Genomic DNA, 18,004 nt, shown 5'->3' on the forward strand with positions numbered 1-18,004 from the left:
TTTTTTTTATTATATGATTTTGAGTTTTATTTTATAATTTCAGATAAAAATGTTCACTATTAATGATTCTTTGTAAACTTTGATACGACCCTAAATGATTTCAAATGAAAACTGATTACGAAGCGCATTTTAAATGTAAAGAAGCCTTAAGATGAATGATTTTTATGTTACGAAATCCGAAAATGTCGAGTCACAGCCTCTGTTAAAAGTAAGTTATTCCGTTTTGCAATAAAATAAATGCGAAAAATACATATTTATCCAAATAATTGCGAGAAAAAGAAAGTAAGTCTTGGATCTATTATAGTCCTGCCAACCTAAGCGCTATAAGCTAACTATTTCATACATTAAAAATATATCAACGATTCTTTAATATTCAACACTTAAACTTAATAAAATTTAATACTAAGGAAAGTAAAATATCTCCGCGGCGCTTTTTCCCTTATCATAATCAATATTTACAGATCACTTGAAAGCAAACCATTACTCCGTAAGCAACTATTTTCTAGACGATTAAATAAATAATAATTAAATGATAAGTATGAATTTATTTACATGTAACAGTATAATTCTCCTATACGGAGTGGGGGATGGATGCTGAACCAAGAGTATATCCCAAAAGTCAGGGGTGCCGAGATGTCAGGGGGGCCACCCAAACGGATGGCCACAAATATTCAAATCCTCCGGCATATCGCTCACTCCTTTCAAGAACGTCATAAATCAAAAATCGTCAATTTTCAGTTGTGCATGTTTTCGGAATGACCAGGCATATTTTTAACTCAATATTTACCCGTTACAGGGCAGAAAATGTTGTTTTTGCATTTTGAAAACAAGGTATTGTTTAATTATTATTTTTAAAATACTAAATATTTTTCAAAAGGAGAAAAAACCTTCAGTTTTACCTAAAAAGATCTGTTGCACAGTAAAAAGTTCAATAAGTGGCTTGATATTTATTTTTAATACATTGTATTATATTTTTAAACTTTAAAAACGATCTCCTGTAAAATCAAGTTTGTTGATTTATGACGTTTTTGAAAGGCGTGAGAGACATGTCAAAAGAACGAAAAGTGCTTTTTTAGCACCAAATCGAGGAAAATTAAGGAAAGTGAAGAAATCAAAAATGCATGGAAAAGTGGAACCTTACTATCCTACTTAGATACGGCTATAGAAGGTATTATTTACACGCTTTTTGTTAATTAAAAGCAATGTTAACATTGTGGTTTGGTAATATAACACTCTCCTTATCATTCATCGTTCACTTTGTGTAATACCACTTAGAAACACTACAGTCTACATTTGACATGATGATAGAATAATTATTTCAAAATCGGTAGTCATGAAGTGTTTTTAAGTTGTATTACACAAAGTGAATGATGAATGATAAGAAGTGTTGTAAATTCTTTGACCACATAAAACAAAAACGTGAATATGTCGTTTTTCATCAACCCGTATTTTTAAACAAACTATTTTTATTCAGATAAGTGAAAGCTGTGGATTCTCCAAAAAATGATGTATTCACTAATTTAAAATATAATAATGCAAAATATTATTTGTATCCTTGTCGCAATACGCACACATTGAGATGTCCTAAAATTCACACAAAAATATTTTTCGATTGTGAAAAACGACTAATGAACATTGAAACACAAATTCCTGGAAGACCATTACATATCTGATCTAACAATGTCTAAAATATAGCATGCCCTGCGAATATCGCAAGCCTAAAAACATTTCATTTACACGAATACGGTAGGTAGCCCTTTTATAAAATTGTAGCTAGCATTGGTAAGTCATTGTATGTTTATTGTTGGTGTTTTCAATTATCTCAGAATAGAAAAATACAGTGTTATTATGATAGTAAAGAGCAACGTGAGTTTTTTTAGAACACAACCGGTTTCTTGGAAAGTGAATAAACATCCAATGTTGAAGAAAACCCTCACTGTCACAAATTCTCTTTGTATCACTCCCTGCTTGTACCTCGTTACAAGAAGCCCCCTCGCTGGTAAAAAGTATCTCTGTTCCCTAACTATTACAAGTATTCCCTTTTTGTTATAGGTACCCCTCCAATGTAACATATATCCCATTCTAGATATGAGTACCCACTTGTTACGGATATTCTCCCACCGTTACAAGCATCCCCTTCTTGCCACAGTAATAGGTATCCCCTAACTGTAGCAAGTAGCCTCCTACTGTTACAAGTATCCCCTTCTTGCTACAGCGACAGGTATACCCTCACCATAGCAAGTAGCCCCACTGTTACGAGTATCCCGTTGCTACAGTAACAGGTATCCCCTCACCGTAGCGAGTACTGTTACAAGTATCCTCTTGCTACGGTAACAGGTATACCCTCACCGTAGCAAGTACCCCCCCACTGTTACAAGTATCCCCTTGCTACGGTAACAGGTATCCCCTCACCGTAGCAAGTACCCCCCCACTGTTACAAGTATCCCCTTGCTACAGTAACAGGTATCCCCTCACTGTAACGAGTAATGTTACAAGTATCCCCTTGCTACGGACACAGGTATCCCCTCACCGTAGCAAGTACTCCCCTCTGTTACAAGTATCCCCTTGTTACGGTAACAGGTATCCCCTCACTGTAGCAAGTACCCCCCCACTGTTACAAGTATCCCCTTGCTACGGTAACAGGTATCCCCTCACCGTAGCAAGTAGCCCCCCACTGTTACAAGTATCCGTCACTGTCACGGGTAGCCCCTGTCGCAGGCAGCTGCGGGTGGGGTGGCTAGGTGCCGCTGTAGGAGGGCTGGTGCTCTGCGGCGGCGGGGCCGGGCAGCTCGGGCAGGGGGCCACCAGTCCACTGGATGAGCGAGTGCTCCGCCATCTTGGTGGACTGGAAGTGGTCCTTGAGCAGCATCTGAGAGAAGTTGCAGTGCATCTGGTACGCGTCGTTCTCGCGCGCAGTCTCATTGCATAGCCGGTAGAGATCTGGAAAATGTCATTAATTGATTCGGCAGTCACTTTGTGGTAAAATCTATCCATTTTTAATTTAAGGTTTACTCAGTAAATGCCACTATTTCTCAAAATCTACTGTGACACGTGATTTGATGCCTTCCGCATAATTTTCAAACACTGTATGGTATTGTTGGGTAATATATCCAAAATAAAACAAGGTTGGTTGCATTGAATTCTACATTTATTTATGTATATGTTAATACGTGACGCGTTTCGTCTTCTTAGGACATTATCAAACACGTTGCGTGAGTGTTTGATAATGTCCTAAGAAGACGAAACGCGTCACATATTGAAATGTACATAAATAAATGTAGAATTCAATCCAACAAACCTTGTTTTATTTTGGATATATTACCCAACAATTCAATATTCTACCAACTGTCTGCAGTTACAATAAATACACTGTATGGTGTTTGAAAATGATGCGGAATGCATCAAAACACGTGTCACAGTAGATTTTAAGAAATAGTGGCATTTACTACGTAAAACTTAAATTAAATCTGGAAAATGACAATGTTACGTGTGGATACTACATTTACGTCACTAGGGAACGCCATCTTGCAATAATAGTTCTTCTTCTCTTCTTTTGCTTGGTGTAGACCTTGCGGCCTGTTTACAAGGGGGAATTAGCCTCCTGCGATGTTTATTCCCAGCTGTCAATCTAATATCTATCCATAAGTTTTACTTGGTGAATTGAGTCGTAATAAAGCCGTAGCTAGATTTTAGAATCACTTGGACTTTAGGTAATGTAAAAATACTATTTGGTTATTGTTTTGTTATTATGGAAGAAAAATATTAGAATTTTGCAAACAAACATTTATGGCTCATCTGCTTGTACAATGCAATATTACTAACTGACTAACTAACCATCACGCCGCTCCCCCGCAGATGTATGCAGAGGAAAGAATGCCAAACCACTCTGTCCTTCACTCTGAAGTCCTTCACTTGCACAATTCATATCGCAAGGAATATATCGTGGGTGTACTGGCAAAAAATGTTAACTCAAAAATATGCAATTTCGACTTAACGATGCATATTATAAAGTTTTCTAAAATGTTTTGTAAACTGGCAAAGTACACTAAGTACTTTGAAATGTATATATATGTGGTTTTAAAAGTAAACTCAACTTTGAGTTTAATAGCGTGTATTTTATTCAGGCTAAAAGCTTTAAATAACAGGGATTATTCAAACAGGGATTTTAGAGATAGCGTTTTTTGCCAGTATACCCACGATATAAGATTCTAGGACTTCCAATCATATAACTAATGATCAATAAACAATGATCTGTCCACCTTTGTACCAATGGGGGGGGGGTCACAGAAAAATTGAGAAAAAATAGATTTAGCAAGAATTACCTTTAAGGATGGCCGACGCCCAGAGTTGAACGTGCACGTCGGGTATTTTGCTGGCCAGTTGCATAGCCGGAGTCACCATGTTCATGCTCTCCCTGGAGTTAGAGAGGGACAGGAATATGTGGCCGAGCAGTACGAGTGAGCAGGACGTCAGCCTGTTGAGGTCTTCCGCGTTGGCCATCTTCAGAGTCTCTCTTAAATACCGCCTGAGAAAGGAATATACAATATCAATAATCAGTGGCACCTATGGCACGCGAGACGTTTTTGCATAGCACGCGAATGAAGAGAAAAAAATAAAAGTGATTGTTTTAGAAATTTAAAAAAAGTTTAGACTTACAGACGAAAGTACTACTGCTTGCATTTTATTAAAAGCTACCAGCTATAAACCCGATATAAAAAATTTGGTATCTAGCATCCAACAACAAAAATCTCATTAATAATGAAGTTTTAAGGGTTCTACATACATATTTTGGCCAATGTCTGTACGAGTGAGGTAAATATTACTTCTGGTGTAATTCTCGGTTAATTCTCGGTCCACTTCTATAGTGCAATGGTCAGCACGCTCGGCTACCGTTCTGGAGGTCCCGGGTTCGATTCCCAGGGGGGATCAAATATATTTAAGTGATTTTTTCACTCTAATATTTATTGACTGGACTGGTTCCTGAAGCTCAAGAGTGATCACCTTGCCTTCATGTAAGTAATGATCAAGATAACACTGCATAAATTCGATGCCATGCCCTATGCACCATTGGGTGCGGATAAGAGTTATAAGTAAGTAGAAGTAATTCTCGGTTATATTCACAAAAAATAAATAAACAAATGAGTAAATAAATAAGTATATTATTTTGAGAAATAAAAACACTTTGTTTTTTTATCCACTCACATTTTTATTAACCAACTAGTTTCGGCAACAACCTTTTGCCCCTCTTAAAACACCATTACCCCCACCCCTATCCTTATCGAAACCCAATAACTTGTACACTGTTTCTTTTTTATTTATATGTTTAGTCATAAATTAAACCCTGAAGAGGGCAACAGGTTGTTGCCGAAACTAGTTGGTCAATAGATCCACAAAGTTAATGCTTTCAATATTCAAAACATAACATGAGTAGCCCGCATTTGATTTGACATTCCCGGATAACTCACTTGGCCTCGTTGTACCGCGCCTGGAAGAAGGCCTGCAGTCCCTGCACGTAGTAGGCGGCGGCCCGGAGAGAGTGCGAGTGCGTCGGCAACATCTCGGGGTTGATGTGCTCCATCAGGCCGGTGAGCTCCGCCTCCCTCCTCCCCCTGAGGTACACGATGGCCAGGTTGAGGTTGGCGAAGGTCCACAGCTCACGCCCTTCCGAAGACTGCCAAAAGGAAATTAGGTATTAAACATAATACACATAAAATAAATTAATATTAATTATCAACAAGTTCATGCATTAAAAACAGGCATAACTTGCAAATATAAGTATATTATTTTGAGAAATAAAAAGACTTTGTGTTTTGATCCACTCACATTTTTACTAACCAACTAGTTTCGGCAACAACCTGTTGCCTTCTTCAGGGTTTTTGCCGGTGTTTGCAGTTTTGCAGGTTGTTGCCGAAACTAGTTGGTTAATAAAAATGTGAGTGGATCAAAACACAAAGTCTTTTTATTTCTCAAAATAATATATCAATATGATCCACAAAGTTAATGCTTTCAATATTCAAAACATGCAAATATAAGCACTGCATTTTGCGATATGAGGTTCGGTTGCTGTGTAGGTACTGTACCATTGAATAATGCAAATCTACATTAATATTATCATTTTGGAACAATTTTTTTATTTCTCATTAGATGATTTTGAGTTTTATTTTATAATTTCAGATAAAAATGTTTACTATTAATGATTTTTGTCCGCCTCCGTAGTGTAATGGTCAGCACGCTCGGCTACCGTTCTGGAGGTCCCGGGTTCGATTCCCAGAGGGGGGTCTAATAAATATAAGTGATTTTTTCACTACCATATTTATTCAATATTACCCTGAACTGGTGCCAGAAGCGGAGGGCTGATCACCTTTCCTTTGTGTGTTAACAATCAAGATAACACCGCGTTTATATGATGCAGTGCCCTATGCACCGTTGGGGTTCAAATTAAAATTAAATGAATATATGTATAATAATAATATGTGACACGTTTCGTCTTATTAAGACATAATCAAACACTGACAAAAAATGTTGAGAAAATATCCTTATATACTAACAATAATTGCTATTACCTTGTTTAATTTTGGATATATTACCCAAAAATTTAAAATGGAATTCTACCGACTGTCCGCAGTTACAATAAATAAGGAAATTAGGTATTAATCAAAATATTGCTATGTTATATTGAAAGTGGAACTGGGCAGGTCATGTGGCACATTGAAGATAGATGGACGAAAAAGATGCTTGACTGGAGGCCTAAAACAGGACGCAGAAGCGCGAGAAGGCCCCTGACAAGATGGTCTGATGACATTAGGAAAATCGCGTCCAACACAAAACTGTGGATGTCCAAAAGGGAGGCCTTTGTTCAATTCTGGACACAAGAAGAAGGCTGAAGTTATGTTATATTGTTTCGGCATTCACTTTGTGGTAAGACATGATCCAGATGCTTCCATCTACGGGTTTAAATATAAACTCAGTTTACATTCAAACCCGTAGATGAAAGCATCTGTAACTTCCGAAACTAGTCGGTAAAATATGATAAAATGTGGTAAAAAACAAGAGTTTTAATTATAATTTAACGCATCGTTTGAGCGGAACACTAAATAGCGTCTTTTTCATAATTTCAGTAGAGAGCAGGAGACGCTTATATGCGTTCTATTTGCTTACTTTTGGTAGAATGCGAAATACGCCAAAAAACAGTGAACAGATCAGAATTGGGTTTGCAGTTCCGTGTGATTAGTATACTTAGAATGCCGCCTGAGAGCATCAACCCCCCATGTCTCTTCTTCTAACCCCGAAGATTCCGGCGCCCCGGAAGGCCGCTGACGACCATTCACCGACTATACTCAGTGGAACTTCGAAACGCCGGACTGACCTGGGAGGAAGCCAAGGAGATGGTGCGTGACAGAGCGACTTGGAGACGTGACAGAGTGACTTGGCCAAATGCTTTACCTAGGGAGCGAACATGGAACATGGAAAGAAGTGTACTGAGGGTTGGGCGGCAGACTGAGTATAATTAGGGTCGCAGTTCACTCAACTTTCAATATCTTAATGAACCATTTTATCTAAATTCGATTCTGATTCCCTAAACTGGACGATTTAGGTTAAGATTAGCGAGCAGGCGCTGTAGTCTGTTGAGAGTGAAGCATTACCGTGATGGTGGCCGCCAGGAACTGCGCCTCGGCGGCCTCCATGCAGTTCATGCTCATGGCGTAGAGGCCGAGCAGGGTGTGCAGCTGGGGGCGGTGCGCGGGCAGCAGGCGCGGGCAGGCGCGGCACAGGGCGGCCGCGGCGCTGATCTCCGCCAGCGCCTGCGACTTGTGCCCCGTCACCAGCCGGCACATCACCATGTGCTCCAGCAGCATCAACTGGAACACCGACAGGATCGGCTTGTTGTCCACCACTGCAAGGAATCAGACAACACCACGTCACTAACACGACAAATTTTAATATGATTCAATTAATGTAGATCGAATAGTTTCTTTTATATTTTCCATAATGTCAATTAACACATTGTAATTGGGGGGGGTCTAAAAACAATAGACTTTATCCGGAAGCGGGAAGTTTTTTAGCGATTAGCGCAAAATGTATAACTTTCTTAAAATTGGCACAACTTCTAAACCAAACAATATTTTTGATTAGAATTTTCAAAGAAATTATGCGTAATGTTTGGTCATCATAGATAAAATAACAAACAATCTGATTGAGTTATAATTTCACCATATTTCTAAGTTGAATATAAACACCTGTTATCAATTTGGTAAATGGGACTATACATATTTTCAATTTGAAATATTACCCATAAAAGATATCATGGTTATCCATTCCATATACGTAATTATATCATTGCTTGTAACATTAATAATAATAAAAATATAAGATTATAAATTATATGATAAATAATAATAATTGAATGTCTATCTGGATGGAATGACAGGGGTTGACTGTTGATTTTTTGTTTATTAGCACAAACTTCCACATTTATTTGCCAATGAAGGAGAACTAATGATAATTAGTTGCGGGGTTATTATTCCACGTCAACAAACAAACCCGTAATATGTCGTGTCCCGCAAACAACCTACATCTCGCAATAAACGGCATTTGCCATTTCCCACATACAATGTGTTATCATTATTTTTTTTTTTGCTTCTATCTCTATCTCCTCTTACATTCTTTATTTATTGTTATTACAATATATTTTACAATAATTAAAGAAAACACTTTGTTTTTTACCACTTGAGTTTTATTAAAGACTACATGTTTCAGAAGTTAAACTTCCATCATTCAGGTCTGTATAATAACTAAAATATAAAATATAAAATTTTTCTATAAATAAGGAGAGGGGAAAGTAAGGGGAAGGGGTTAGTCAAGGAACGGAGTTTGAAAACAAAGGAAAAATTGAAAGCAATGGCGAAGAATTTTGAAACAATATATTATTTTATAAATTATTATTAGAATTCAGGTTTTTTTGTATTTCTAAATTTTCAAGATAATTCATAATTTGGCCAAACAAACTTAACTTTCATAACTTCTGAAACATGTAGTCTTTAATAAAACTCAAGTGGTAAAAAACAAAGTGTTTTCTTTAATTATTGTAACATGTCTTACCACAAAGTTAATGCCGAAACAATAAATACAATATATTTTGTTTATTAGTGCTAAAATCACTCATAAACAAGTGAAGGCTTAATTCCTTTTTTAATAATAAAAAACAACACAAAGGCTGATGACCAAACAAGGCGATTCTACCAGATAATACCAAATATAAAAGAGCTATGTATTTTATAATGGATAATGGAGGTGGGTGGATTTAAAATATTATATCCAAAAACAATCTGGTCATAAACTGCATAAAAATTATGTTTTTAGGGCATATCCCAGTGTGTAAAAATAATCTAGGGTTTCGGATCTTGCATACATGCAAAAAGGGTCTCTGCTAAATAAAATCTTTCTCAATCCAACATGAATTCTCTTAAAACATGCTCTTGTGAACTCATATGTCATGCGTCACGAGATTAATGATAAAGGTACGAGATCATGGATGCTGCAGAAAGAAAACATAACTAGAAGGCATGGCCTAGGCGACATTGTCCATGACACGACATACAACCTGAGGATGCGGAGAGCTGACCCCAACAGTCTACTAAGATGGTAAGTTAGGAAGAGCTAGGAAGAAGACGATATTTTTTTATATGGTTTTGCATGGAACGAATCCACCGTTTGAATAGGGAATTCAGTGTACTCTGCATATTTTGCTTACATTTCAGCTTGTCAATCTGCATGAGGGCCTTGTCGGTGTATTTGTTCGCTTTTTCCATATAGCCCGCTTGCATGGAGTGCATCACTGTCACCAGGTATACCAGCACATAGAGATGTTCCTTGGGCATCCATAAAAACATGTCTCCGACATTGCTTCCGCATACCACTGAAACAAACAAAATTATGAATACAGCGAAACCACCCATTTGCCAGACTCTCCAATATCGCAACTATCCATTTTTCTCACTTCAACTTTAATTTATTAACACACTTTGGACGGAAAAGGTATTTCTAACCGTTCGCTCGATTGATGTTTAAAGACGGGAAGGCTTCATTTCAAAGACAGAAAACAAGTAAACAACTCATAATTTTATATGAATATTATATACCAATCTCTTTGTTAAGGTCTTGTATCTCCGCCTCCGTAGTGTAATGGTCAGCACGCTCGGCTACCGTTCTGGAGGACCCGGGTTCGATTCCCAGGGGGGGTAAGAATAAATATGAGTGATTTTTTCACTGTAATATTTATTCAATATTACAGTGAAATAGGACTGGTACTTGAAGCGGAGGGCTGATCGCCTTTCCTTCATGTGTAAACGATCAAGATAACACTGCATTTAAATGACGCAGTGCCCTATGCACCATTGGGGTGCGGATAAGGGTTTTATTATTATATTATTATTGTTAAGGTCTTAACTATGTGTATATAATTATCAAATTCCGTCGTCAGCAGTCTGCAGGCGTAAAAAATACCTGTCTGAAATGTGTTAAAATACATTTTATAGTAAATTATGGAAATTTAAAAGCTCACCCTCCAACCATGATAATTCAAATTTTGCCATATAACACGTCTCATGCATCCAACACGCCACCCGTGCCCGTACAAATATTACAACTGAATGCAGTCGAAATGTGTTCTCTTACACAAATGTGTGGTAAGACAATGTATGATGGATGTTCGAATGGTGAAATAAGGAAAGAATACAAGACTGAGATAAGCATTATTGATAAAAAATTTAAAATGTGTGTCCGGAGATGGTTCGGAAAAGTGGAACGAATGAGTGAGGAAAGTGAGGAAAAAAACAAATTTACGAGGCAAATACAGTTGTAAATAGAAGCAGATGGAAGACATTGCATGATCAAGTATGTCAAATACAGAAACTTGAAAGTTGTAAAATCAGGAGTCGAATAATCGGCAGAGTATTTTTTTTTGCAAAGACAAGTGATGTGGCGTTCTATTCTCTCTGCCTGACACCCGCGGTAAAGCAACGTGACGGTTAACACGTTCAATACGTATAAAATAATGTCATAATTTGCAATTTTTTGAAAACCCATAACTCTGTTCAAAATCCAATTCAGCTTTTTATTTAAACATCATAAATAAGTGTATTCCATTGTGTTTTCAAAACACAAAACCGGTTATGAATCTTTATCTTTATTCAACACGACTCCCATCAACATGTGGCTGCAACATTTGTATGGAGCCATGAGCCGTATTCGACGCACTTCTTCTTCTTCACACCCTTATCTGCACCCCAATGGTGCATAGGGCACTGCATATAAACGCAGTGTTATCTTGATCGTTAACACACGAAGGAAAGGTGATCAGCCCTCCGCTTCAGGTACCAGTCCAGGGTGATATTGAATAAATATTAGAGTGAAAAAATCACTTATATTTATTTGACTCCCCCTGGGAATCGAACCCGGCACCTCCAGAATGGTAGCTGAGCGTGCTGACCACTACACTATGGAGGCGGATGATACTTGAATTCGACGCACAGCATGTGTTAATTAGTCAGTCAAATTTTATTCCTGTCAATTTATAATTTATGTGTTTCTACTGTATCCCCAACATTAAAAATTTGCCCACAGTTTAGTACTTACCTTCATCCGTCGGCCAATTCGGGGCCATTATGGTCTGTATACTCTGCTGCAACTGCTTCAGACACGGTTTCACACTCTTCACTTGACCGGCCATCAAATAATGACACACCTAATAATAGTACAATAATTTCATTAATCGATTAACAGTGGTAAAATTTATCCATTTTTAATTTAAAAAACGATAGATATGAAACATTTATTGTTTTTTTATATGAAATAAGATGGAAATCTGAGCATCCAAGGGCTGACAACCTAGCATTTGGCTGGCTTAACACGTTGACTGTCGGTCACGTGTCAGCCGATTTTCAATTTTCAATTTATTTATTTCGTAGTGTAATGGTCAGCACGCTCGGCTACCGTTCTGGAGGTCCCGGGTTCGATTCCCAAGGGGGGTAAAATAAATGTAAGTGATTTTTTCACTGTCATATTTATTCAATATTACCCTGGACTGGTACCTGAAGCGGAGGGCTGATCACCTTTCCTTCATGTGTAAACCATCAAGATAACACTGCATTCATATGACGCAGTGCCCTATGCACCATTGGGGTGCGGATAAGGGTTTTATTATTATTTATTATTATATATATTACAAACTATAAATAAAAAAATCGATTACATTAAAATAAAATATATGCAAGAACTATTGCTAAAGGTGTAGACGAATCCCGCTTCGGAAAACTCCTTCAGACACATGGAACAGATCAATATCCAATGAGATATTGTTAAACATACCGGTAGCTCTTCCTACAGGCATAACCATCGGCAGGTTGGTCCTGTGTATAGGAATGTGAAACAATCTATGTCGACGCAGTCTTAGGTATCGAGAACATACAGACCAATGTTCCGGATAATTTATTAATCCGATGTCCGTTCACACATAACCGCGTGATAAATATTTACATTTATGCTAAACCGATTTAGATAATATCAAAACTAAAGACACACTTTACAAAGTTAAAAACACAGTTAAAAAATATGAGCAAGTTTAAAGAAAAATAATAATTTGGTCATCTCCTGAAATCCAGCTTTTAAGGTCAGCAATCAACGTGTTAAATTACACACTTGTGTAACGTTTACCATTCTGCCCATTATTAAACATCCATATTGCATGAGAGCCTTACATGTTATAATAGAATTCAGTTAGCGTCCGGCAACGCAGAGAGTCAGTTCACGCCCAATTTTTTTTTAGATTATATTTTGGATTTTTTTTGTTTTTTAGAATATATATAAAAAAAAAAAATTATAAATTTTTTTGAACTCCTTACGCTTCAATAACTCTTTCCTTTTCAAAGCCATATATTTATTTAGAAGAAAAACTGATTTTTTCAATACAACGACAGTGTTTTAAGAAAAGAAAAATTATTACACCAAATGTTAATATAAAACCCTTATCCGCACCCCAATGGTGCAAAGGGCACTGTGTCTTATAAACGCAGTGTTATCATGATTGTTTTACACATGAAGGAAAGGTGATCAGCCCTCCGGTTCAGGTACCAGTCCATGGTAATATTGAATAAATATTACAGTGAAAAAATTACTTATATTTATTTTTTTTAACACCAAATGTTACCTGGGTTTAAATAAAATTAAGTTGCAATTTATCGAATACTGGGCTTTAATGGTCTAGGATCCCTTTGGCATGTCAGTGACAATTTAATGATTCAAAAATATGGTTGATTATAGCGCCACCAGTTGAGAAATTTGTGGCGTCTATACACCACAAATTTAAAATATAAAAAAACTAATAATAAAAATAAAAACATAGATGTTTCACCTATAATAATAGTAATACAATTTAAAACATACTTGCAACACAAGAAAATACACTTTCAAGTATTCTTTTTGATGTGGACTGCCGGCCCATGTGTCTACTAACTGACCAGCTTGATTTAATAGGGGTAAAACTTCTTGTAATTTTTTGTCAATAAGCAAAAGCTGAAAACAATAATAACAAATTAATAATGTGATACATATTATACTATATATATTCTAAAAACGCACTAAGAGTGTCAGAAATGAAGACTCTAAGGAACATATCTGGCAAGAGTCTACGAGATAGAATAAGGAACACCGGAATATGCGAGATTCAAGACGTCATTAGGTGGGGAAGACAACGAAGAAGGCAATGGTATGCGCGTGTGAGAAATAGAAAGATGAAGAAACAAAAGAAGATGTATTGTTCACCAACACATTTACAAGTAAAATGTAAGAAACAGAGGTGGACAAATCAACAACTACTACCATCACGCCATTTCTCCGCAGGGGTAGGGAGAACGCCACACTCTTCTGTCCTGACATATACTTCTCGCTTCCTTCACATCCATACAACTAGTCATACATGCCCTCCGATTACGCAGACTTTTGACACCACCAGATTTTAGGTTCTGATTAATCTAATTGTTCCAAGTCGTTTTCGGCTGTCTTTGTTTTGTTTTCTCGCTCACATTTGCCACATATACTTTCTTAGTCATTCTCTCGTTATCCATTCGCTCCAGACAAATCAAACTAGTAAATAAAATAAAATAAAACAGTAATATAATATTAATTAACATACCATTCCTCTACTTAGTAAAAATAAAACTCTGGTGTAGCTCGCACTGGAAACATGGGCATAATCAACTCCGAGTCCCAATAAATTGCTGGCTATTTCATAATTTTTATCCGTTGCATGCATTTGCTGAAAATAAGACAAAATATACCAATATTAACAAAGTGCACAAAAGATTGAGAAATCAATCAATATGGTTTGATGATTGTATTTAGTCCTTAAAATGCTCCTTTGTAGACCTTTACCACGCTGAATGCGGAGTACACGCAATGCGAGGCATCTAACTCTTCCTCCGGTGTTGAATACGCACTAGGAGCACTGGGAGCACTAGGAGCGTATGGCTGTCAGTGTGAAATGAATACAAAAATTACAAAAAAAGAAACAATTAAATGTTCATATTCGAATGTTTAACCCTTCGGTCACCAAAATACGATATATCGGCTTTCGGTACTTGAGCGAGAAATACTGGACTCGTCAGGTCTGACTTATACTGTCATGATTTATGAAAGTATGAGATACATCTTGGACAGTATTTCAGGGTTGTGCAATATTTATTTATTTATATTAAGTTTTTTTTTAAATAAGTTTATAAGTTTTTAATAAGTTTTTCGTCCGCCTCCGTAGTGTAATGGTCAGCACGCTCGGCTACCGTTCTGGAGGTCCCGGGTTCGATTCCCAGGGGGGGTCAAATAAATATAAGTGATTTTTTCACTGTAATATTTATTCAATATCACCCTGGACTGGTACCTGAAGCGAAGGGCTGATCACCTTTCCTTCATGTGTAAACGATCAAGATTACTCTGCGTTTATATGACGCAGTGCCCTATGCACCATTGGGGTGCGGATAAGGGTTATATATGTTTTTTTTTTTAATAAGTTATATTTTGAATTAAATGAACATTATGAAAAACAAAGCGTATGAAACTAATTTTGTTTCCGTGAAAAAGAGGTTGTGTAAAAAAAACTGTGATATTATTCTAATATTATATTTCAACAAGTCAAGGTTTATCAACAATATGCAATAAATTGATACAAATATAAATACATATATTGCATGCCTAAAAAAAATATTTTTTACTTGTTAATTGCTCACACCCATGTTCAATCTATTTTCATATTATCGTTTTTTTTTAATTTTAAATGTGTTAAAAAGTGAAAATGCTTTTGAAGAATCCTTTTGCACAAAAACAACAAAATAAGCAGAAAATTTCAATATTTTTACACATAATTATAAAACTTTTTTGTTTACATATGCCTACATTGGATTTGACAATTTTAAAAAGTGATTTAAAACTCTTACTTACTTTTAATATAATGTCGAATAAGAAGTTATCATTAAAATAATTGTTAAATTTACATTTAAACAATTATTAAATTTCAAATATATATATTTACTATCATTTTCTTTTTAATAAATGCCATTATGAAACATACTATGAGTAATATTTAACATACTAAGACAAAAATTATGTGAACTAAAAGTTAAATAATATTAAGAAAAATGTATTTTATAGCAAAGAAAGTTGAATTTTTCAATGGATGGAAAGTAATACTTACTGCTAATTGAAATATCAATCTACAGTGCCAGTACACACTGTGTTGTGATAATTCTATTGCCTTCCTGAGGATTGGTTTAGATAAAGTAGATTGCGATTGTTGTTCATAAAGATCGGCTAATACACTTGCAGCTTCAAACTTGACATCATCAAATCCATTAATAGACTGCGATAAGAACCACTGAAATGCAAAATAAGGCGTCAGATTAACCGCACTGAAGCAATAGTAAAATTGCAAGATGTTAGGTTATTGTTTATGTTTTGATACGATCGAAGGCAGTGTATATAGGGAACAGTGTGCATTCAGTCGCTATCTTTAACGAAAACTATATGTTTAGAACGGATATAAACACTGCAATCTCTCTTTAGGGTACGAGATAATATATAACTTACACTCTGTTCCAAATGAGTTCTTGCTAGGTCAATGTTTTTAGTGTAAGTTAAGAGTATATTTCCCAATTGTAAATGTGTTCTAGCTTCCACTCTTGAGGGGGGTTTGAAATTAAAAACTGCTTGTAAACACTGTATACAACATTTTATGTTTGGTGGGTTAGTTGTCCTAAAATTCTCCGCCAAACCCAATAAAGAAATGTACCAAGCGTCTTGCGAAGACGCCATTTTGACATTTCTAATTTCTGAGCGAAGTTGTCTCTTGAAATTTTGGAACGAATGTGGCGAACATCGGAAAAATAGTGAAATAATAAGGTATGAAGTTCTTACTTCAAAAAGAAACTGGGTTATATTGTAAATATATTTCATTATAGTATATTGGTGTTTGGAAAATTACATGAAAATAATATATTACTTCATTATAATATAAAAAGTCTTCTTCTTCTTTATCAGCCATCTCTCCACTGCTGGATGTAGGTATCTTATTTTTTGTTTAGGCATCTCTCGTTTGAGTTTTTTCGATCCACTTGCTACCCGCGACTGGAACAATTTCATCGGCCCATCTTTTCTGGGGCCAGCATATTTCTCTTGTCTCTCATGGTCTCTACCACAGAACGTTGGATGCCCATCTATCCATTCCCTGTCTCACAAAATGACCTGCCCATTGCGATTTCAGTCTAGCAACGTAATCTATCACATCAACAACCTTTGTCCGGGGTCCAATTTCATGATTTCTGATTTTATCTCTCATACAAAGATTTGTTTTTCCATAGACCGCTGTAATTAATGATAACAAAGGTAGAAAGAGATAAGAAAGGCTGAGCAATTTATACCAGCAAGCCAATCTTTTTTTTACCGAAGTGAAAGTTGGTTTCCATTATTTTTATCTTTGAGACCCGAAATAAATTTAAATAAATTTTTCCGTCATCAACATTTTCTCGATTTTAATCACTGAAATTTTTGCCTCTAGTTACTGATTTTCAGTTCATAATTAGTCAAACTGCATGCTGGTTTGATACTTATCCAAATAAAATAATAATTAGCTTTTGGTATAATTGTAAGGGGCTAGAACAAAAGGATATGCAACAATCTTTTTCAAATCAAACAAAGAATGTGGGAAGCAAGGAGTAAATTTATATTTTTTACCGTATTTATATCTACATTCAGATTTTTTGTTCCGATACATAATTTTGTGAAAAAAAAAATTTTAACCGATCTTGCATTAATCTAAATATACTCCATAAACTAATACTTGGATATAATAATTATTTGTTTCATGTGTGTATTCTGCAAATCTATCTCTTTGATGATCCCATAAAAAAGAATGACACGTTCTTATGCCTTGCATTTTTTTCTCTCCTATAGTAACAGTGATTATGAGGCGATACCTAAAAAATTAGCGCATTGATATGAAATAGTTTTATGTTAGTAAATACATCGCGTTTTGATATTTTTAGAAATAATTTATTTTCAAACCTGTCAAACTTTTCTTCTTTTACTGCATTTTTCACTTCTTCTGTTAGCAATGTACATAGTTCAGATAAATCGTGTTCTGACATTTCAACTTCTTGGAGGTTAATATCTAGCACGGATTTTATTTTTTCTTTCACTCTGATTACTTTGAATGCATTTTTTGACTCCATGCGATATGAATTTTGATACAGCTTTATTGAGCCATTTGAACTTATTTTACTCGGAGTAGGGCTTGTCATGTTTATGTAATGAATTATTATCAAATATGCTGTGAACAAAGCCTAAAATGTATTTCAGCACGAAATTTGCTAATAGTTTGTTATATCAATATTCTTTTGGACGGAACCTGCAACTTCAACAGGTTGTTTGTGATTCTCTATACAGATTTATGTAGGGTCTAAGT

At 35.9% G+C, this 18,004-nt stretch overlaps 2 protein-coding genes across 2 annotated transcripts; both read right to left on the bottom strand.

Moving 5' to 3' along the window:
• Positions 1 to 16,386, bottom strand: Mau2 (Mau2 sister chromatid cohesion factor). The gene is made up of 10 exons (XM_088264044.1): positions 16,132 to 16,386; positions 15,740 to 15,919; positions 14,189 to 14,311; positions 13,441 to 13,569; positions 11,635 to 11,743; positions 9,752 to 9,916; positions 7,644 to 7,894; positions 5,466 to 5,671; positions 4,323 to 4,525; positions 1 to 2,940 (listed from the first exon to the last, which is right to left on the bottom strand). Exons 1-10 carry the CDS (start codon positions 16,354 to 16,356, stop codon positions 2,738 to 2,740), a joined length of 1,794 nt encoding a protein of 597 aa, XP_088120170.1. The 5' UTR covers positions 16,357 to 16,386; the 3' UTR covers positions 1 to 2,737.
• A 957-nt stretch (positions 16,387 to 17,343) lies between these two features.
• LOC148307010 (dynein light chain Tctex-type 5-like) lies at positions 17,344 to 17,958 on the bottom strand. The gene is made up of 2 exons (XM_088264085.1): positions 17,605 to 17,958; positions 17,344 to 17,516 (listed from the first exon to the last, which is right to left on the bottom strand). Exons 1-2 carry the CDS (start codon positions 17,838 to 17,840, stop codon positions 17,351 to 17,353), a joined length of 402 nt encoding a protein of 133 aa, XP_088120211.1. The 5' UTR covers positions 17,841 to 17,958; the 3' UTR covers positions 17,344 to 17,350.
• Between the last annotated feature and the right edge of the window lie 46 nt (positions 17,959 to 18,004).

The sequence above is a fragment of the Brachycentrus maculatus genome, unplaced genomic scaffold, assembly GCF_059751285.1.
Source record: "Brachycentrus maculatus isolate JH-2025_06_01 unplaced genomic scaffold, ASM5975128v1 h1tg000213l, whole genome shotgun sequence".
NCBI lineage: Eukaryota > Metazoa > Arthropoda > Insecta > Trichoptera > Brachycentridae > Brachycentrus > Brachycentrus maculatus.